This window comes from Pelobates fuscus, chromosome 11, assembly GCF_036172605.1.
Source record: "Pelobates fuscus isolate aPelFus1 chromosome 11, aPelFus1.pri, whole genome shotgun sequence".
NCBI lineage: Eukaryota > Metazoa > Chordata > Amphibia > Anura > Pelobatidae > Pelobates > Pelobates fuscus.
This window is the reverse complement of record NC_086327.1, coordinates 119,227,088-119,250,532: the sequence shown is the minus strand read 5'-3', so window position 1 is coordinate 119,250,532 and position 23,445 is coordinate 119,227,088. Positions and strand designations below refer to the sequence as shown.

The following is a 23,445-nucleotide window of genomic DNA, read 5'->3' as shown; positions in this document are numbered from 1 at the left end:
TTGTCATCTCTTTTCATTTAAATGTATTTATTACATGTAACAAAACCATTCATTTATTGAATGCTGACTTCCACCAGTTAAAAACATGTAAAAAAGTATAAACTACCTTTATTGAATGATTAAATCTGCAGCAGGGATAGGGCAGACAGACGCCAATGTGCTTTGTGCTTCAGAGACTCTGAAGTGCTGCTGAGTACATCTCACATAATGCTCTTACAGCCATAATGATGGCAAAGCATCATGGGAGTTGTAGTCTACAACATCTGGATTTCCAAAGCTTGCCAACCCACAAGGATACCAAATCTATAAATAGGAAATGTATTGGTGGTTGGATAAAGAAGGCTCTCAGATTAAATATATATTCAATCTATTTTTGATGGTAGAAAATCGCCAAATAGCTAGAGTAAAAGATATATGGCTGATTGAACTCTTACTGCACCTTCAAAGTGCCCGTCTTAATGAATGAGGCACAAAGTGTGCAGTTAATCTACCAACAATCTGCAGCTTCTGCTTTGAGCTGTCACCAAACCAGATAATGTCTCTGCCAGTCCTGGCTCTTTTAAATGTTTCTGTGGCAAAATATGATGACCGAATTTTAATTTTCAGAAAGAGGAAAAACAGAAGAAAAAAGAATACATGTAAATCTCACCCAGCATGATTAATAATAATTTAAAGGAACACTAAATAGTGTTTGGAATGGAAAACGACACTACAGTGTCCCTCCACACCCGCGCATTCCCCACCCACAGCAATCAAAGGGATAAATAACCATTAAACACTTATCTGATACCAGCACTTGGGTCCCTCGGCGCTGGCTCCGTCTCATCTTCCTCTGTCGTCATGTGCGCGTTACGCCTGCCCCACAGTTAAGCAATGGGGATTTGCAAGACACTGTGTCTTGCGCTGTGTCATGGAGTTAAACCCTGCAACACTAGAAGACAGCCGTTAGAGACAGTCCTAATCCTGCAATGTGAACAATCTGATGCAGTAACTATGCAGTTAAAAAAATAAATATAATATAATAATAATAATTGCTTGGTTAAGGGGACAGTGGCACTGCACCTCTGGGTGAGATGAAGTGGCGTGGGCGCCTATATTGTCCCTTTACCTTACTCTGTGTCCCTAATTAGTGGGTGTAGGATTTTTATTTTTTTTCTTCAATATCTGAATGCTTCAGATCTATGTAAAGGAAAACGATTTCCACAAAAAATGAAGAATGCCATAAACCGATTCATTGTTAAAAATTGTGTTTTACACCCCACCTCCTATAGACTGTGAGCTCGTTTGAGCAGGGTCCTCTTCAACCTATCGTTCCTGTAAGTTTATTTGTAATTGTCCTATTTATAGTTGAACTCCCCTCTTCTAATATTGTAAAGCGCTACGGAATCTGTTGGCGCTATATAAATGGCAATCATACTAATCCAGTGAGTTTAAAACTAAATTTGGTTTAGTTCTGTTACAATATATATTGTGCTATTCTGTGTATATGATCTTCTGCTATTTAATGACTTTGCAGTGCATGGCCAACATTCTAGAATGACTGAAATGAATGCGGCAATGTGATTATTAGAGTAAATGTGGCTGATTTTCATGTTTAAACTACTTCAATTAAATTAAGTGCTCTGTTCTCACAAGAAGTTTTATGTGTGACCATAACAGCTCAGCTAAACATTTACCATAGATAATCAAGAATTGAGACATCGATATGCATGGTAGCCCTTCCCATGTACAGTGCTTTTATGCTAGACAGAATTTAGTGTTTAGAACAGACTGTACGAAAAAGTTGTTATATTGCTGCTCCCCGTTTTCAGCCATGGCTAGCAGAATAATTAGTCAAGCCCTTATATCAGTAGATAACTGATTGTGATATTGATTGTTTTTTCCTTTGTAGCAGAAAAGTTGTTGGCAAAAACTATGTTGGATGTAAATGAAAGGGATGTTTGGTAATGTATTAGGAAGTGTGATTCTTCCCATTGTACAGCGCTACGGAATCTGATGGCGCTATATAAATAATAAAATAATAATAATTCTTACAGAATGTGAGAAACTTACCGTAACTCTCACAAACCTAACTGCCCATTTAGAATTTTAATAAAACACTTGGCTCGATGTTCAACATACTATATACGTTTTGTTGTAGATGCAGGTTGCCCTTACTGATCAATCTGTGTGTTAGGAAAGGAATCGTGTACATCGACCTGATAACATGCATATGAAGAAGAGATATGTGCTGTGGAAGGAGGCTTTTTTTAAAATTCCATCACTTGTAAGATCTTGTCTTCTAAGGATGTAATGTGTGAATGCACTTAATTGTTTTATTGTTGTCAGAGAACATGTCCATGACCAAAACGTCTTATGAACAGTAGATGTCCAACTTTGCTTTCTATCAAAACATGTGTTGCCACATCCATCATGTTTCCCTGGACGAGTATCACTTCATGTTGATGGACAGCACTTAATGATGTCTTAAAATGTAACGCATTTAATTACTATCCAAGAGATCTTATTTAATCATGGAAGTCAGTTTGGGTTCCCTCCATAATTAATAGGTAAATTTCTTACTGCAGCATATGCATTATATATACTGGAGGTTCGCATGTTCAAGCACTAAATATCTGCACTTATTAATGGGTTCTGGGGAAAAGCTGCTGAATGCCATTATTGATTGCTTGGCAAAGATTGGCCAGTACAGGAGCATCCTGTTTTATAACCGCATGCTGCAGGAGTGTATTATCAACATTGAACATTCTATCATTAAGCATATTATTGTGCTCAATTTTCTATAACTCTGTAACCTTATTCGTTGGCCCAATACTGTAAATGCCCACTTAATCAACAGAAGATGGCCTATCAAAGAAAGAGTTGGAAATGCAGCTGTTGCTTCCTCTTTAATGTCAACGTTGACAATGACTTGTAGTGAGAGGAAACTTGGCTTGAGTAGAGGAAGGAAGAATTGTCTGAATTAAGTGTTCTAGAAAATAAATAAAAGGGCCGTGTGTAATGTTTTTAAATAGTGCATTTAGAGAATAGGAAGGGCACACATAACTAGTAAAGTAGGGAAACCATGCTTTATTAATTAAGTGTTTAAAGTGGTTGTAAACTTAATTTAACTTTTTAAAATGTAGAACAAGCAAGTGGTTTGCTTCAGGAGTCCGTCTTACATTGCTCTGTGCCAGGTGAAGAATATGCAGTTTTCCAGTTGTCCTCAAACGGTTGAAAGTAAAAACAAAAACGTAAAAATGATCTGCTATGAAATGTTAACTCTAGAATAGCCCACTGGCAAAAATCATTGTTGCACCTAAGCAGGTATTGAAGCAAAAAAATCTTCTCATGAAAATTATAACTTATTGTCAGAAGAGATGATCAGTTTACTCTTATTCAGGTTAAGATTTAGAACTGACATATAAGGAACATGAAGTACCTGTATCCGAAAGTTGAGGCGAGAGAATCGAATCTCTGCTCACTGTGGACCATCGGGTCCTGTTCTCACATCATCAGATCCAGTTGTCACTCAAGGTAGCGCAAAGGACTCTTACTTTTGAAGAGTAGATATCAAAAACAAATTTCACATAAAACTTAGACTAGCAAAATATTCAGATGAGAGAGCTCTGTTGGTTAATGCACCAATGCTGCATCGAAACATTACAGTAGTGCTGAAGGATTGCAAACCATTGCAGCTACACTGTTGAACATTGCAATTTACCTGATATTATTCATTTTATTTTATTTTACTTTACTGGATTTTTTTAATTTCATTTTTCTTTATGGACTGGCTTTTAGGCAATAAAGTATGTCTTGTCCAACTCTTGTCAGAGCAATCTGCAATGCATAACCCTCCCATTAATACAACATGTTTTTTATTTAATGTACACAGAGATCTAATAGAGTAGGAGGAGGACAGGGATGGAGAGATGCTCATGTAAAAAAGAAAAGGTACTCTGCAGAAGTCAGTCTGCGGCCCCCTCCACCCCCAAACACTACCACCCATTCCCTCTCGCCTTCTCAGTATGAATCTGCTGTATCTCATTCCAAACACTAATTCCAGTTTAATTGCCACTGGCCCTGAAGCCTCTTCAATAGGAGCTAACAAATGGTTTGCAGCCCGCAAAGCTTCGTCAGGCTGCATTTTAAACGAGGCTCCCTCCGTCCGGCTCGCATGCCAATGAGCTAGCAGAGAAACGCCATGTTTACTAATTACCCGTTCTGACTTCACGCCACAGACTTCTAGCCGGCTCGCACGTCCCAAACATATTGCATTGGAGCGGCTGGAAAATATAAGGCGAAAGTAAACCAAAGTGTGCACCCCTGGAAGCCCCTGGAGGTACCTGAAAGATTTTCATAGAGCAAGAGATTTTATTCTCTCATATATGAAGTAGAAAAAAAAAAAAACAAACAAAACAAACAAAAAAAAAAACTAATGCTTTTGGGATGCTTCTATATACATTTTCTTAAATTTTATCTTTTTTTTCTCTGTATAAGATGAAAAACACATAAACTAAACACAATTTATAATTTTTAAAATTTATTTATTTTTTATATTATGTCCACGTGGTTTCCTCTTTGTGAAATATATCCTTCTCACTCTAGACTCTGACTGACTGTCCATTAGTATTGCATTTGGGCAGTGGGTGCTTCTCTACCAATGGAGCACTGGAATAAGATTGACAGGAGAATGGTTCTCCGGTAGTGATGTCCCGAGCTGTTCGCTGGCGAATAGTTCCCGGCGAACATCACTTGTTCGCGTTCGCCACGGATGGCGAGCACATGCGCTGTTCGGTCCGCCCCCTATTCGTCATCATTGAGTAAACTTTGACCCTGGCCTGTACCTCACAGTCAGCAGACACATTCCAGCCATTCAGCAGCAGACCCTCCCTCCCAGAACCTCCCACCTCCTGGACAGCATCCATTTTACATTCATTGTGAAGCTGCATTCTTAGTGAGAGTAGGGACAGTGTAGCTGCTGCTGATTTGATAGGGAAATTGATAGCTAGGCTAGTGTATTCAGTGTCCATTACAGTCCTGAAGGACTCATCTGATCTCTGCTGTAAGGACAGCACCCCAAAAATCCCTTTTTAGGGCTAGAACATCAGTCTGCTTTTTTTTTTCTGTGTAATGTAATTGCAGTTGCCTGCCTGCCTGCCAGCCAGCCTGTGTGTCTGGCTCACAGCATATACTGTGCCCACTTGCCCAGTGCCACCACTCACTCACTGGTGTCGCAATAGCTTGCATTTAACAAAAAAAAAACTTTTTGGACTAATATAATAGCAGTCAGTTTCCTTCACTAGTGTGTGTTTCTGGGTCTGCCAGGGCACAGTGTCACACCAGTGCAACTCATATCTGGTGTAAAAGTAGTGTACATTTAAAAAAAAAATAACCCATTTTTTGACTGTAATAGATTGAATAGCAGTTATTTGTCTGCCAGCGTGTGTGTCAGGCTCGCAGCGTATAATGTGCCCACTTGCCCAGTGCCACCACTCATATCTGGTGTCACAATAGCTTGCATTTAACAAAAAAATAACTTTTTGGACTAATATAATAGCAGTCTCCTTCACGAGTGTGCGTTTCATGGCCTGCCAGGGCACAGTGTCACACCAGTGCCACTCATATCTGTTGTCACAGTAGCTTGCACGCAGAGTACCACTAATCGGAAAAAAAATGACAGGCAGAGGCAGGCCACCCCGCAGGGGCCGTCGTGGTCGTGGTTCTGTGATTCCCTTTGGCCCTAGAATATTGCTCAGAGGCCACGTACCCTGAACTTGAAAAGTTCTGAGGACATAGTTGACTGGCTAACACAGGACACTCAATCTTCTATAGCTTCCGCTCGGAACCTCGACGCACCATCCTCCTCCAGCTTAGCTTCGGGCACCTCTCAAGTTACCACTCGCCCGCCTGCCGCCACCACCAACACTAGCACCACAGCCGCTTCACTTGGTATGTCAGAGGAGTTATTTACACATCAGTTGGAAGAAATGAGTGATGCGCAACCATTATTGCCAGAGGATGTAGATAACAGGGATATGTCTCAGGCAGGCAGCATTACACACGTACGGTGTGATGATGATGATGTTGTACCCACTGCTGCTTCGTTTGCAAGTGAAGCGGTTGATGATGACGATGCGTCCGTGGATGTCACGTGGGTGCCCGCTAGAAGAGAAGAACAGGGGGAAAGTTCAGATTGGGAGACAGAGAGGAGGAGGAGGAGACTAGTTGGAAGCAGGGGGAGGTCGTCGCAAGGAGCTAGTGGCACAGTCAGACAGCACGCATCGGCACCCGGGGTCAGCCAGACAGCACGCCAATCAACACATGCTGTTGCCACCACCAGAATGCCATCATTGCACAGCTCAGCAGTGTGGCATTTTTTCGTGTGTCTGCCTCTGACAACAGCAATGCCATTTGCAACCTGTGCCAAAAGAAACTCAGTCGTGGGAAGTCCAACACCCACCTAGGTACAACTGCTTTGCGTAGGCACATGATCGCACATCACAAACGCCTATGGGATCAACACATGAGTACAAGCAGCACACAAACTCAAAGCCGCCATCCTCCTCCTGGTCCAGCATCTTCAGCCACGTTAACCACTGCTGTCCTCCTTGCCCCCTCTCAACCATCCGCCCCTCCGTCTCTCGCCTTGAGCAGTTCCTGCTCATCTGCCCACAGTCAGGTTTCTGTCAAGGACATGTTTGAGTGTAAGAAGCCAATGTCACAGTCACCCCCTTGCCCGGCGTCTGACAGCTGGCTTAACTGAACTCTTAGCCCGCCAGCTTTTACCATGCAAGCTGGTGGAGTCTGAGGCGTTCAAAAAATTTGTAGCTATTGGGAGACCGCAGTGGAAGGTACCCGGCCGAAATTTCTTTGCACAAAAGGCAATCCCCAACCTGTACTCGATTGTGCAAAAGGAAGTAATGGCATGTCTGGCACACAGTGTTGGGGCAAAGGTCCATCTGACCACTGATACCTGGTCTGCAAAGCATGGTCAGGGCAGGTATATCACCTACACTGTGCATTGGGTAAACCTGCTGACGGCTGCCAAGCATGGAATGCATGGCTCTGCAGAGAAGTTGGTGACACCGCCACGACTTGCAGGCAGGCCTGCTGCCACCTCCTCTACTCCTCCTACTCCATCCTCTTCCATAACCACCTCGGCTGAGTCCTCTTCTGCTGCTGCGTCTTACTCCACATCAACGGCACCCCCCCAGCTCCCCAGGTACTGTTCCACATCCCGAATACGGCAGTGTCACGCCGTCTTGGGGTTGACTTGACTGAAAGCAGAGAGTCACACCGGACCAGCACTCCTGTCCGCCCTGAACGCACAGGTGGATCAGTGGCTGACTCCACACCAACTGGAGATCAGCAAAGTGGTTTGTGACAATGGAAGAAATTTGTTGGCGGCATTGCATTTGGGCAAGTTGACACATGTGCCGTGCATGGCACATGTGTGTAATCTGATCGTACAACGCTTTGTACATAAAGTACCCAGGCTTACAGGACGTCCTTAAGCAGGCCGGGAAGGTGTGTGGCCATTTCAGGTGTTCCTACACTGCCATGGCGTACTTTTCCGATATCCAGCGGCGAAACAACATGCCAGTGAGGCGCTTGATTTGCGACAGCCCGACACGTTGGAATTCAACACTCCTAATGTTCGACCGCCTGCTCCAACAAGAAAAAGCTGTTAATGAATATTTGTATGACCGGGGTGCTAGGACAGCCTCTGCGGAGCTGGGAATTTTTTTTGCCACATTACTGGACGCTCATGCGCAATGCCTGTAGGCTCATGCGTCCTTTTGAGGAGGTGACAAACCTAGTCAGTCGCACCGAAGGCACCATCAGCGACATCATACCATTTGTTTTCTTCCTGGAGCGTGCCCTGCGAAGAGTGCTGGATCAGGCCGTAGATGAGCGTGAAGAGGAAGAGTTGTGGTCACCATCACCACCAGAAACAGCCTTATCCGCATCGCTTGCTGGACTTGCGGCAATGCTGGAAGAGGATTGTGAGGAAGAGGAGTCAGAGGAGGAATGTGGCTTTGAGGAGGAGGAGGAAGACCAACCACAACAGGCATCCCAGGGTGCTCGTTGTCACCTATCTGGTACCCGTGGTGTTGTACGTGGCTGGGGGGAAGAACATACCTTCAGAGAGATCACTGAGAACGAGGAACAGGACATAAGTAGCTCGGCATCCAACCTTGTGCAAATGGGGTCTTTCATGCTGTCGTGCCTGTTGAGGGACCCTCGTATAAAAAGGCTGAAGGAGAACGACCTGTACTGGGTGTCCACGCTACTAGACCCCCGGTATAATCTCGGAAAGGATGCAGCAGTTCCAAAATCAATTGAAAAATATGCTTTACACAGCATATAAGGGTGATATCACAGCACAACGGGAATCTAACCGGGGAAGAGGTGAAAGTAATCCTCCTCCTCCCACGACCACGCCGGCAAGGACAGGACGCTTTACAGACGTGTTGTTGATGGAGGACATGCAGAGCTTTTTAAGTCCTACGCATCGCCACAGCCCTTCGGGATCCACCCTCAGAGAGCGACTCGACCGACAGGTAGCAGACTACCTCGCCTTAACTGCAGATATCGACACTCTGAGGAGCGATGAACCCCTTGACTACTGGGTGTGCAGGCTTGACCTGTGGCCTGAGCTATCCCAATTTGCGATAGAACTTCTGGCCTGCCCCGCTTCAAGTTTCCTGTCAGAAAAGACCTTCAGTGCAGCAGGAGGTATTGTCACTGAGAAGAGAAGTCGCCTATGTCAAAAAAGTCTAGATTACCTCACCTTTATTAAGATGAATGAGGGATGGATCCCGAAGGGACTGACAGTGGGCGATACATTCTACTAAAAAAGGCCTGATGAGGGGGACTACTTAACACACCACTCCTATCTGGTGGCACATTAGATTGCACGCGCAGTGCCCCAAATTTGAAGTAGGAGGACCGACCAAGCATGTTTTTCCATCTCCTGCTTCCTAAAATCGATGCATTATATACACGTCCCCTGATAGGGGACGTAACCGGGATTAAACTGATAGGAGTGGTGTGTTAAGTAGTACTATTCCTATCAGGGGACGTGTATATTAGGCATCGATTTTAGGAAGCGGGAGATGGAAAATATGCTTGGTCGGTCCTCCTACTTCAAATTTGGGGCACTGCGCGTGCAATCTAATGTGCCACCAGATAGGAGTGGTGTGTTAAGTAGTAGTATTCCTATCTGGTGGCACATTAAATTGCACGTGCAGTGCCCCAAATTTGAAGTAGGAAGACCGACCAAGCATCTTTTTCCATCTCCCGCTTCCTAAAATCGATGCCTAATATACACGTCCCCTGATAGGGGACGTAACAGGGATTAAACTGATAGGAATAGTACTACTTAACACACCTTATAATAACGCAGAGAGAGGCGACGCAGGGAGAGGCGACGCAGGGAGAGGCGACGCAGGGAGAGGCGAGTCTGAAGGAGAGGCGAGTCTGAAGGAGAGGCGAGTCTGAAGGAGAGGCGAGTCTGAAGGCTTTGAGGAGGTGGAAGACCAAACACAGCAGGCGTCCCAGGGGGTTTGCTGTCACCTTTCGGGGACCCTTGGTGTTGTACGTGGCTGGGTGGAGGAAGAGACCTTCAATAACATCAGTGAGGACAAGGAACGGGACATGGCTAGCTTGGTATCCAACCTTGTGCAAATGGGGAGTTTGCGGTTGTGCAAATGGACTGTTTGCGGTTGTTTGCGGTGCGTTAAACGGGGAGTTTGGTCTGTCACTGTGAAGCGGGCGTAACCCTTACATTACCTGATCGATACAACATCATCCCTGATGTTTTAAAGCACGTTATTCCAAACAATTTAGGAATGTTAGGTGATTTCTGCCCTTTATGGATTAAAACCAGACTCTGCATCAACTATGTAATTTTCCATGGGAGTTTTGCCATGGATCCCCCTCCGGCATGCCACAGTCCAGGTGTTAGTCCCCTTGAAACAACTTTTCCATCACTCATGTGGCCAGAAAGAGTCCCTGTGGGTTTTAAAATTTGCCTGCCCATTGAAGTCTATGGCGGTTCGCCCGTTCGCGAACATTTGCGGAAGTTCGCGTTCGTCGTTCGCGAACCGAAAATGTTATGTTCGCGACATCACTATTCTCAGGTTCTAAAAAAAAATAGGAACTCTCACTCCTAAGTATGGACAATTGGGAGGTATGGTTTAGAATGGGTCTGAATGTACAAAGAGTATACACATTTGCATCTATGAATACTGGCAACTGTATGTAAAAAGTACAGTTTAGGCTCTTCCACCCCATTTATCCCCCCCCCCCCCCTCTTTAATAGGGTTGCCACAGAAGACACCTTGTGTTGGTAGAGAATGTGTTAAATACATTGTGTCCGTTTGCTTGTTGTTTTAACCCCTTAAGGACACATGACATGTCTGACACGTCATGATTCCCTTTTATTCCAGAAGTTTGGTCCTTAAGGGGTTAAAAACCTAGATCTATATAGATTCTTATTTACGTCTTATGCATTTTTTATAATTTTAAACAAGAGTATTAGGATACATTTCTGCTTGAGTATATGTCGTACACAGGAGTGTAGTATTCTAAGCCAAGATCAATACAGAGGAAGCTCACACATTGACAGTTCTATAAAGATATTTTCTGCGACTCATATTAATAGCAATGGATCATTGATGCTGTAACTATGCTTGAATGCATGTAAAACCTTCATTACCAATACAATCATAATCCCTAATATTATCTGTGCTGTGCAGTAAAATGTGACCATCCATCACCGTAATTAGCTGTGCCTTCTATAGTGAATAAGACATGCAGTAATTTCAAACGTTTTTTTGTTGGACAATGCCTAATGAGCTGTAGATTGATCTGTACTGTTTAAAATGGGGATCCAGTTTGTATTTCCATGGTGGGAATTGCCAAATATATCTCTATAATGCAACCCTAATGGTTTAAATAAAACCTACATGTGTGGACTTCTAATAGAAAATCAATACAAAAATTTACAGATTAACAAAAACATAAATATATTATTTGTTTTCTGGTAATTTTTTATTTGATGAATTTAACTTGCCCAAAATAAATTAAAATTATAAATGTGAGGACTGTAAAGAATTGGGTGCCCTTTCAGTTGATCCACTAGTGATTTCTTTGTTAGGTCCCAGAATCCTAATTGTCCAAAATGACTCATTGGGCCGGACCATAGTTTAGCGCAGGGATAGGCAACCTTCGGCACTCCAGATGTTGTGGACTACATCCCTCATAATGCTATTACACCCATAATGCTGGCAAAGCATCATGGGAGGTGTAGTCCCAAACATTTGGAGTGCCGAAGGCTGCCTATGCCTGGTTTAGCGGATACCATTCCAGAAGTTAACATTCTGTAGTTCTTAAAATATATCGGGGTATTCTTACACTCAACGATTTTATGGGCACTTCTAACTGCCCACTGTCTGAAAAGACATCAGGAAAATCAAGTTAAAGGGGAACTGTTGCGTTTTCTTTTCCATAATTTGTTTACCCATCCCCTATATTTAGCTAATATTTCTTTGTGAGGTCTGAAATAATAAAATTAAATATAAAAATCCACACTACTGTTTTTATCTTTATTCTGGTCAAAGTACACTGAACAAAATTATAAACGCAACACTTTTGTTTTTGCCCCCATTTTTCATGAGCTGAACTCAAAGATCTAAGACTTTTTCTATGTACACAAAAGGCCTATTTCTCTAAAATATTGTTAACAAATCTGTCTAAATCTGTGTTAGTGAACACTTCTCCTTTGACGAGATAATCTATCCACCTCACAGGTGTGGCATATCAAGATGCTGATTAGACAGCATGATTATGTGCTGTAGGCTGGTCACAAAGGCCACTCTAAAATGTGCAGTTTTATCACACAGCACAATGCCACAGATGTCGTAAGTTTTAAGGGGAGCGTGCAATTGGCATGCTGACTGCAGGAATGTCCACCAGAGCGGTTGCCAATTAATTGAATGTTCATTTCTCTACCATAAGCCGTCTCCAAAGGAGTGTCAGAGAATTTGACAGTACATCCAACCGGCCTCACAACCGCAGCCCATGTGTAACCACACCAGCCCAGGACCTCCACATCCAGCATCTTCACCTCCAAGATCATCTGAGGCCAGCCACCCGGACAGCTGCTGCAACAATTGGTTTGCATAACCAAATAATTTCTGCACAAACTGTCAGAAATTGTCTCAAGGAAGCTTATCTGCATGAGATACCCTGACAAGATCCTAAGGCCCATTGTTGTGCCATTCATCCACAACCATCACCTTATGTTGCAGCATGATAAAGCACAGCCCCATGTTGCAAGGATCTGTACACAATTCATGGAAGCTAAAAACATCCCAGTTCTTGCATGGCCAGGATACTCACCGGACATGTCACCCATTGAGCATGTTTCGGATGCTTTGGATCGGCATATACAACACAGTGTTCCAGGTCCTGCCAATATCCAGCAACTTCGCACAGCCATTGAAGAGGAGTGAGCCACAATCAACAACCTGATCATTTCTATGTGAAGGAGATGTGTTGCACTGCGTGAGACAAATAGTGGTCACACCAGTTGACAACTGGTTTTTGCCCCTCACCCCCAAATACAGTAAAACTTTTTTTTATTTTTTTATTTTCATTTGCATTGTTTTCCCTGAATTATTTTTTTTTAAATGTTAAATTTTTTAATGTAATGCTCTATTTTGTTTTAAGATTTTATTTTGTAGTGTAATTACCCAGAAATTAGTTTCCTGTTTAAAGGAACTATTGACGTCGAGATTTATCTGGAAGTGGAGTATTTGTACACTGGGCGATGATGCTTGCAAAAATTTGCATGGAAGGATCAGCCACAGAAAACCTTACCTGCGATCTCATCATGAGAAGGATGTAACAAAACAAATAGATCAGTTTTTATTCCACAATTATCTATTTGGTAAGAAGTAAGTTGGAGGAAAAAGAAGAAACATTTGAAGAAAGCATTGCCAACTGTTAAGCAGGAGAGAAAATATATTATTATTTACTATGTGACTTAAAGAAAAATGTATTTATTCTACCATTTCAACAAGTTCTAGGGTGGGATAGGGTTTTTGTGGCTTTTCTTGAATGTTATCATGATGTTCAATTGCTTGGAATAGTAGATTGGCAGTTCACACCACCACATTAATCACCTACTCCTGGCTTAAGACCTACACCTCCTCACTTGAAGACTCACCCACCATAGATGCCACCTACTGGCACGTGATAAAGGACTCTTGTAATCTGTCCTCCGTTCCAAGTTCAGTGTTTCCTATTACAGTCAAACTACAGTTGCCTGAGGAAATATAATTTAGCATCTTTCAGTTTTCTTGATAAATGTATGTAAGGTTTGCGATATAAGCTCACCGATTGGTCTGCTTTCTCTTTCTTCGCAAATGACTTGGAGCTTCGTCTGGTCTCCATAGTCTATGGTACTTTTTAAATAAGAAAAAAACAAGGTTTATAGGCGCTCGCTATAACGTGATAGATCAGTGAGGGCTGCTGTATACAATACAAGGATTCCCAAACCTTGTGTATTGGTGAAACAGAGAATAAAATATGGCGTATACTGCGCCCAAAAGTAATACGTACATACACCTCAGGGAGGGAGAGTTGGTAAATACCTCAAAGTAATAAAACAGAAAAAACAATAATAGTGCAATACAGTATATCAAAGTGCAAGATTGTGTGCTGGATAACTGTAGGAACCCTTCCCTCTTTTACCTTGCCACTTTATGTCTGTGCCGGGGAATACGGCAAACAGTGCGTACCGGAGAAGCGAATACGTGCACAGAGCTGTGGCTTTCCAGTGCTTTTCAATGAGCTATAGTACAGCTCATTGCGGAGCGTATTTAGGGTTGCTCTAGCCTAGAACACCTGCCACTTCTGTTCGAGAATGGAAGAAAATCTCCAGGGAAGAAAAACACCAGGGAACGGTCCCCTGGCAGAACAGCATGAGTGCATCATATTTTGTTCTTCGGCTGTGAAGGGCACTAGGACCATGGCAGAAAGTGCTCTCTGCAAGTCCCTGTAGGTTAGGGACCAGCCAGACAGGTCTCCTCAGGTTGGCTGGCCCATTCTGGGTGTTGCCAGTGACATAACACCCTCTCACGATCACGCTCACCTGTCCTCGTCTCCAACCTCTCAGTGTTGGGTGGTATAGAGTTCTACGTATCCTCTACGTAAGCTGTATATTCTCTAAATAAATCAATTTTCCAATAAACTGTTAAAGAGCATCATTTGTATATTCTCTTAATCACACAAGCTCCTTCATGGCAATCCCTTTTACAGTATGAAGTCTAAACCATTTATCATGATGGGATTAATATCTAAAAACACATATTTAGTTTAATATTTAGTTTAATGTTTTGTATATATTTTTTTCTTGGAGCAGCTAGAACGCACTGCTATGCGACAGCAAGTGCACCAATACTATTCTGTAATTGTAATTATCTTCTGCTTAGTCATACCAACATAAGACTAAATGCTAGGATGTTTCATTTGCACATCTTTGATCCACAAAGTTATCTAAACAAAGCGTTTTTTTTTTTTTTTTTTGCTTTGTTTGTTATTGTGCGTCTGCTCTGCATCGTGAAAAATATTGCACCATTTACGATGAGTTTCTCAGTTGGCCCTGTCTTCATTGTCTAAAGGTCTTTTTATATTCAAATTAACTTTTTTTGATGTCCTACAAAATGAATGGTATACATTTCTCCTTCCTCAGTCCTTCATTCTTGTGGTCATGTGGCCTATTGTTCGGAGTACAGTATAGGCCTCTCGCATACACTATTTTGGTTACCGTGGAAATGAATAGCCGTCAGTAATTTCAGTCCTTCCTTTTTGCATCCTCCGTAAACTGTGTTTAAATGATGCTCAATTTGTAATTTTTCTAAAAGAGAGAAGACATTAAAATGTCAGTTCTATGAATAAGTCCCGTGCGTGTGTGTGTGTTTATTTTAATATATTGAATACTAATTTTTGGTATGTGTGGGGTGAGGGGGATTGGGAGTTTGCTTATGCATTCTCTCTCTCTGTCTCACTCTCTCTCTAAAAAGCTCTGAAAGAGCGTAAAAACACCAGCTGAATAGCTAATTCCACAAAGCAGCAATTCTGGATAATTTCTCCTTGAATAGTTCAGGACGAACATTAATTGTCAACATACACCCCCCTCTGATAATGTAATTTTTATCTTGCAAATCGTTTTTGGAGCAGCAATTAATTGCATCAGAAAATAGTATATGTTTAGCATACAACAGACGCAATTAAGTTTCCTTCTCGTTGTCGGATAAAGAAGCACTTAAGTAGTGGAAGGAGAGGGGAACACTTTTTATTTTTTTTTTTTTACTTTTTTTTTTGTGTGTGTGCGCTGATTGATGTAAATTTGAATTTGCCTTCTTGTGCATTGTCGTTTAGTACTATTATGGCGGATAGCAGAATAGGGTTAAGCATAAAAAATAGACCACCTCTAAGTGGGTCTGTCTTAATTATTTTAGTTTAATAAAACCAGATATTATTTGTAAAAGAAAAATTCAAATCCATATATTGCCAGTTTTTTGGATGGAGGATTAGCACCTTTCCAGATTGAAGGTTAAGGTTTATTGCAGGTATCTCATTGAGGTGATCATATCCAAATGTTGATGGGTTGTCCCCATGGTGTAATGTGATTGATCAGCCAGCAGTTAAGTTGCCCTCCTCTTTATCACTGCGCATTAACATTTTCACTATGCATTACCAAGCTTTCACAATGCATAGACACAATATAAAATTAACTTTTTTTTTTTTTTTTAAGCTAGATTTTGAGAGTGAATTCCGCAACATGCCAAAACAGATACTTGACTAAGCTGCTTAGTTCTACAGTAGCTTAAAGGCAAAGCAGAAAAGCCAATTTACTGTCATTTGGAACACAAAAATGTTCAATGGGTGTACTTTTTTTTTATATTTTCTTTGAATATGAATGAATGTTAATTGGTAAACTTGTCCTTTTTTTTTTTTTTTTATCCCATATTCTTTTGCCTCTGGTTTTAGGTACATTGGTATTAGGGCAAAAGTTAGCAGTTTTTCCACTAAAAGTACACTTTGGGCCCCAAAAAGATGTCTCTGTCGTTAGAAAAAAATTAAGATTTCCCTTAATTGGTTTTCCTAGCAAACTGTACTTTAGGGTGAGATGGAGCAGGGAAAGCTCTCTCTGCTACCCTATCATGCAGAGACAGCCAACACCATCGCAAACACCAGACAAACTGCAGACCCTCTATCCTCAATACCTCCACACAGGCAATAATAATGACGTCAGAGTGAATGTGTGTCTTGGTATGAATGTTTGTGTGTACATGTTTATGTATGTACAGTTGAGTGATTGAAAAGTTGTGTGGATATCTGTGTGATTGTCAAAATCTGTATGTTTGAGCAGCTAGTTACACAACTTTTTTTTGATATTGGAGTAAGAGTGGATAATGACGGCAGAGCTAGGTTATATGCAACCCAGGGCAGAAGTGTTTGTTGGTACCCCTTTCCACACTTTCACCTGCTTGTGTGGGTCTCAGAATCCCACTACTCCCTCTGTTCTATCCCATAAAGCCACCTACCAGAATGATAGCATTTGTCGAGTAGGACAGTTGTAGAGGCTATCCATGAGTTTCTGCCTGGTCTGTAATTGAAGGTTTGAGTGTGCAGCATTAAAGGTGAGTGGAGAGAGATGGGATATAATTTCAAATCATGCTCTTGCACATCTCACTCATTTACACAGTTGCTCGAAGTCTTGCTCTGCACGGACATATTGGGCAGGGAAACCTTAAAAGCCTCTACTGTTGGCCTGTTTTTCCATTAACAGTGAATGCAGTTTGTGGTGCATGCGTGCTGTATACAACCCCCTCCCAGCTGTCACCTTGGGGTACCACCCACCCTCAACCCCGGGTATGCTATTGAGCTGGTTTGGTGTTCTTGTGAATGGCACTAACTAGGTAGGCACAACAGCATACAAACATTTTTGTGTATTGCTATACAAAATTTGCCTGACTCCGATTTTCTAGTGAGATTTGTAAAGCCCTGGCATAGTTACATATTTAAAAGTATTTTTCTTATTAATATGTATTGTCTGCATCTATAGCTTTTGATATATTTTTTTTTCTCATCACTCATTAAGTTAGTGTACACAAATACTAAGATTTGTCTGTTGCCCTTGCATACTCTTGTATATAATCTCCTTATTGCCCAGGTTGAACAAATTTGTCTTCTCACTAATTATTCTCACTTCACCTGTCTTCAACTGCTCCCCCCCGTCCTCCTTGAAAAAAACAAAAAGCCTTCAGCCATACTTTTCTTTAAATAAATAAAAGCTGTGTTTATTTAGTTAAATAATTGTGTCCATTTTCTTTGCTCATCTCAGACAAATTCAAAAGGGGTTTGTGTATGGTTCATTCTCTAGTACCTTGTTTTTTTAACACATTTTAATGTTCTGTGTATTGTGTTTTCACACAATAAATCCCTTCTTGCATAGGTACATGCCTTAAGTAGATTTTTGCTTTATTCTCTTTTCATCTAATTTAATGCAAACCCATTCTTTATCTGAATTTAAAATGTTGTTGTTTAAAAATCAATGGTTTTGTAATGTGTTTTTGAGCAAATATGAGGAAAAACACTTAAGCTTGGAAATAAGGCATAATAAATAGTAGATAAATGTTTTAGAGTATCTTTTAAAAAAAAAAAAAAAAAAAACTAAATGTCCAGACTATTCTTTTCCCTAACTGTTCTAAAATTACCATAATGGCAACAAAGTAATACGGGCTGAAAAACAATAAACAAAATATAAGCCAATACGTAGATTTTTTGCAGTTTTACCTCAGGAGACGAATGGCGATGTGGTTAAGTTTTTGACAAACCCATTCTTTTGTAATCTATTTTTCTATTGATATATTCCAGCTTTGCGTAACATTTATCTGGCTGTTTGTTGTGTTTAGCGGCATATTCTTTTGGTCATATTTGCCCCAAAGAAACTCTTTTTTTTTTCCACAGTAGGGGATTTTTTTTTTCTTTCTTATTTTGTAAATCTTTAAAACAGTTGGTTGGGTTTCTATCAGACTTAAAAAAAAAAAAAAAAAAAATCACTGCTAAATGTAAGATTCTATGTAATTATTCACTAAAATGTGCATCGTTGGGAATTTTTATGATTTTTTTGAGTTTTTAGGAAAAAAAAAAATTAAGAAACTTAGTTGATTTGGAGACTGCCAAATTCATATTTTTTTCTCCAAAAATGTGAAACTGATTTTGAAATCCCAACAATTCACACTTCAATGAAATAAACCTTAGCAGTGTGTTTAAAGAAAAGACAAACGACAAACAAATATAACAAAAAAAAATACGTAGACTGTTCCATTGGAATATAAAGTCTACATTTCAATGTCTCTAGGTATAATATATTCATGGCTATTTTCAGCAGTTTAAAAGGCTGATCTAACTGGTTTCCTATGGTTTTGTTCCAGGTTCCGACATGGCTGTATTCTGCCTTCTTTGTGGGAAGCGTTTTCAGACTCAAACTGCCCTGCAGCAACACATGGAGGTACACGCAGGTGTAAGGAGCTATATCTGTAGTGAATGCAACAGGACCTTTCCCAGCCACACTGCACTGAAACGCCACCTTCGCTCACACACAGGTAAGAGGATAGCACGTTGGTTCAGCACCTTGGACAGCACGCTTTAATAAAATTGTATTGCTATAAAGCCAATTACATTCATTGCATCCTAAAGTTGCTTTTAGTTACAGTAGCCAACTACATTTAATTAACATTTTATTTAAAAAGTAGCCGTAAAAGTAATGGTAACTGGACTTATTTTCACATTGAACAGATTCTCAAGAAGCTGGAGCTGACCCTCTGTTTTGAGATAATGCATAAAATAAACAGCACAATAAATGAATATATTTGGAAAGTTGTACCACTTAGAGCTGCCCTGGTTTTTAATGTCGTTTCCTTCACAATGTATAAAATACGGTATAAGGGCCCTCCGTACTAAACTTGTAAGTGAAGTTGCTTCACGAGCTAAAGTCATGGCACAAATTGTCACAATATCAGCTTGCTGTCTAGCTCCATTCAATTTTTTTTTATTTTATTATTTTTTTCTCTCCACGTTATAGAGGTTTATAAGGTTCCTATCCTGGGACAAAGAAAGAGGACATTGGGCTATTTCAGATGGAGAAGCCGTGCAAAGTCTGCTTTAAGTTCATTATTTTATGGTCAGAATAGATGTGCTCCAGTGTATCCCTTCTAACTCCCCTCAATCCCACCTCTCGGCACAACTTTATAAAGCAGCAGTATGTGAGGCAAAGAATATATAAAATCATCATTTTTCAGCCGTAATGAGTTTTATTTCACGACCTGCGCCCCCTACGTTTGTTAACCCAGCTCTAGTAAGAGTAGGTAGGACTTTTACAATTAATGGAGTTAGCAGGAGGACATAGATCTTTTATACTCTCACGTCAAAAAATTAAATCACTAAATAACACATTCAAAATCACCTTTAGCTTGTATAAACCTTTTTATGAGATGCCCCGTTAAAATATAGTGCAGTACATCATAATCCAGTTCAAATACGACAAATCAAGGGCATGCACTGCAAATGAAGAGGATTCTCAGATGCAAAAGGACAGAATTTATAACAATAGTAAATTCCAAAGGAATCTTGGCACACAAAGGCTCAAAGTATGGCAGCTTCTCTGGATCTAGGTGTACATCAGCAATTCTTCAACCTTACGATGAGGTTTTTGTCAAAAACTTCATTGTGAGGTTGAAACGTTGCTGATCTACACAGAAGTCCAATAAAGCTGCCACACTTTGAGGCCTTATGTGGCCACACTTCTTTGGGATTTACTAATATTCAGGGAGGGACTACAGACTTCCGTTTGGTCAGAAACAATTGTGGCTCTACTGGAAATGGGTGGACCATGCTTTTTTGTAGAATGATAACAAATTCTCACACATTCCAAATACAGGTTTTAATGACACATAATATTAAAACATTCTGTGAAGCGATCATTCACCTTTTAAGTCAGAAAAGTAGATTACAGAGAAAAAAAATTAGACCATGGTGTCAGGAATGTTTGAGGATTTTAATTTGTATAAAATGGGAATTCGAAAGGGAGAAACATGTAAATTAGAAATTCTAACTTAAAGTTTTGTTAAATGATATGCTCCAAGGATGGACCGACATGCCGGTTAAATATTATTAGTGTTAATGTCATCTTTGTATATTGTCTGTAAAATGTAAAGTTGTGATTAAATGTCACATCTACGTCATACTGCACACACAAACAGACTGTCCTTGTAAAGTGATGGCAAGATGATAAGTTCCGTGGGTAACTTAGTAAGGAATAGAATGTGCACAGCTTGCCTCTCAGATCAGTTTAGTTCTCTTTTATGTTGAAACATTTTGTACATTACAGTTGTGTCTCTCTCTCTCTCTATCTATCTATCTATCTATCTATCTATCTATCTAATTATATACCTTAAGCATTTGTTTGTATCTGTGTATCTCTAGCTATGTGTCTGTCGCTCCACGAATGGATAGACTATTTGATTAATGAACAGATATTGAAGTTATCCTTGCTAATCACAGCACCACTCCTTTTTGTCCTGGTGGCCGGTACCGAACACATTTGTTTGGTGATACGGCTAAGAAGGTGTAACAGACAATTGATCCCCCTCCCCTCCTCATCTTGTGCTGCAGAGCGGCGCGTGCTTTCATTAAAAATGCAGAAGATGTCTTCAGCATGCGTGCCCAGTCTGTGTGCTTAACATCAGCAGCTGTGTTTGATAGCAAAGCCACTGTCAGAGTCCTGCATTGATTTAGATGAACTGTTCTTGTACCATACACTCGATGTGCAATGGAGGCAGGTTAGTGCCTGTCTCAGGGTCCAGCTCAGGGACATATGGGACTTGCTCGTACAACTGCTACAAAGTTGAAAAAAATCTGACAAGTGTAAGGTTTTGTGAATGTACATGTGCTTAGAGAGTTTTTGTGTTGGAAGGCAAATACACACATGGTTCAAACTGTAACTGGATACAAATTACCACCCAACACATCAGTGAGTCAGGCGTCAAGGTTTCCTGGACAAGGGTTGGTATACCACCCTTGTGATGGCCTCGGGCAGCAACATAAAGACAACCACATGACAAAAGGTTTTCAAACATCAGTATGGGCTAAATTAATATTCTTTACCTTACATCTGAGCTGGGAGAAGCTCCAAGCGTATAGGCGGACCTTCCACACTTTGCTGTATGAACCACTATATTATTAGTGAATTGGGATGCAAGTATTAAGAAGAACTGCCATGTTTGATGCAACAGCCAATAATGTAGCCGTACACCCATCAAAAACTGCATAATGGGCACTTTGAGTCAACAAACAGACAAGTTGATATATTTAAAGGGGAATGGAATTAGTAAGTTCCAGTCTCCTCATATATGTAACTATGTAGAGGCATTTTAGGCACCATAACAACTACATCTTAACATTTTAATGTAGTGGTTTTGGTGCATAGATGCTGCCCCTTTTCTAGAGCTATGTAAAACGTGCTCAGACAGATAACGAGTATATGCTCTTCCCCATTTTTTTTAATATTTTTTTTTTTTTTTTTTCCATTTTTAAAATTTATATCAGAGGTTATGTTACAGGGCTGCTGCCGGGTTCAAATCCAGAGGCCACATAGAAGGCTTGGCTAGTGACATGTGACCCTTTGAGCACTGAACCTAGTGATATTAAATTAAGTATTGTAATAAGTGAGTACTCTCAGGTGTGGTTGGTTGCTGGATTCCAGGATTAGGGAAGTGTCTACCCATAAGTCAATACTTATGCCGAAAAAAGGATGTGAGTAGGCAGTATGCTATAAGGTTTCACAAGGATTGTCCAAACATAGAACTGACATGGATTAGAAGGAGTCAGGAGGTCTCAAATTCAAGACCGTTAACAATGGACAGAGCTCAGGAATCCAGTGATTAAATAAAGGGAATGAGAGAGAAGGAACTTGGAAAACGAGCATGAAATCTCAATGAATATATCATTGCAGCAATAGAACAATGGACAGTCATTATAGTGTGCTGCACCTACACTGTAGAGCTGTATTTTATATAGAGACACACTAACTGGATAGCGTAGAATCATGGCGAAAAGTCAAGTTGAGGCTGTGACATTGAAATGAGAATGGAATGTAGCAATAGATGTAGAATGTCTTAGAGACAATCACGCAACATAGAAAGTCCATGAGATGTACTGGTCGTGTCTGCTCATTAATCAGTTATTGATGCAGAAGGAAGCGGTGCGCAGGATCAGCACTGAATCGTGGCATATTCTGTATAAATATGGCGTTTGCTGACATTGCACATGACCGTAGCATCTCCCAGTACCTTGTTTGTCCAAGGCAAAATGGGTCTTATTCATCAATGGATTTGCTCAAACCTCCGATCAGGAATCTTTCTTATGGTCATCATGGTGATTTTGTTAGCCTATAATTACCTGAAGGGTGCTGAAGTTTCCTCTGTGCATAGCAATATTTTACATTAATCTTAATACTGCCTTTGCAACATTTGTTTTTCTTTATACAAGTATCCAAACACATGCAACCCAACCTGGCGTTGACGATTAGAATGTTTCAGGAAATAAATATATTTAAATAATTATTGCACTTGTAAGTTAGGGGGATGAGTTTCTTTTCAAATCTGTCCTTTAAAATAACAATTTCACATATAACCTGTATTTAGGCAGTATACAGGAAAGGTAGCTTGTTCTTTAGTATAAATAGGTATTCCCCTTATCACTGTACCTGGGATGTAAGGGAACTTGTCCTAGCAATGCAACTATAAAGGTTGGTGATCATTGCACCAGAGTGTGGGCACACACATATTAATTAATTCATCCCACAGCATGGAGCAAGAGTTGAGAGGGTAGGGGACCACTGACCGTATCAGAATAACTAAAGGTAAACACCAAGCACCATAACCACTGTATACTATATTAGTGGTTATGGTGCCCAGAGGGCCTCGGCGGATTTCATCAGTAAGTAGTCACATGGTTTTCTCTGTAGCCAGAAGCTCTGCCACTGAGCTAAGCCCAGCAGTGCGTGCCACGTTTTTTTACTTTGAGGTCTCAGCTGGCACTCTCAGCCAATGAGCCGGCTAAGTTCATTGATGTACCTTTCAGCTCCAGGGATGGCAGTGCTGGGTACTTGGTAGTCTTCAAGTAAGTTGTCAAATTGTTCTTAGCGTGAGTACTTACTGTGGAATGGTGCCAGAGCACTACTGATACCATAACCTCTATGGTGGGCAGTGGCGTCTCCAGGATTCACACTTAGGGGGATTCAATTGTGTATGTGGGTGAAGAGATGTGTGTGAGGGGTGCACTGTGTGTGTGTGGGGAAAGGTGTACTCTGTGTTGGTGGGA

The 23,445-nt window shown here is 40.9% G+C and overlaps 1 protein-coding gene across 2 annotated transcripts in view; it reads left to right on the top strand.

Annotated features, from left to right (window-relative positions):
• The window catches only part of ZBTB16 (zinc finger and BTB domain containing 16), a 127,474-nt gene that overhangs the window by 98,866 nt on the left and 5,163 nt on the right, over window positions 1-23,445 (top strand). For both annotated transcript variants that reach the window (XM_063436615.1, XM_063436614.1), the window contains one exon: window positions 18,498-18,668. In XM_063436615.1, the coding sequence (XP_063292685.1) occupies window positions 18,498-18,668 (171 nt within the window). The remainder of the gene's footprint in view (window positions 1-18,497; window positions 18,669-23,445) is intronic.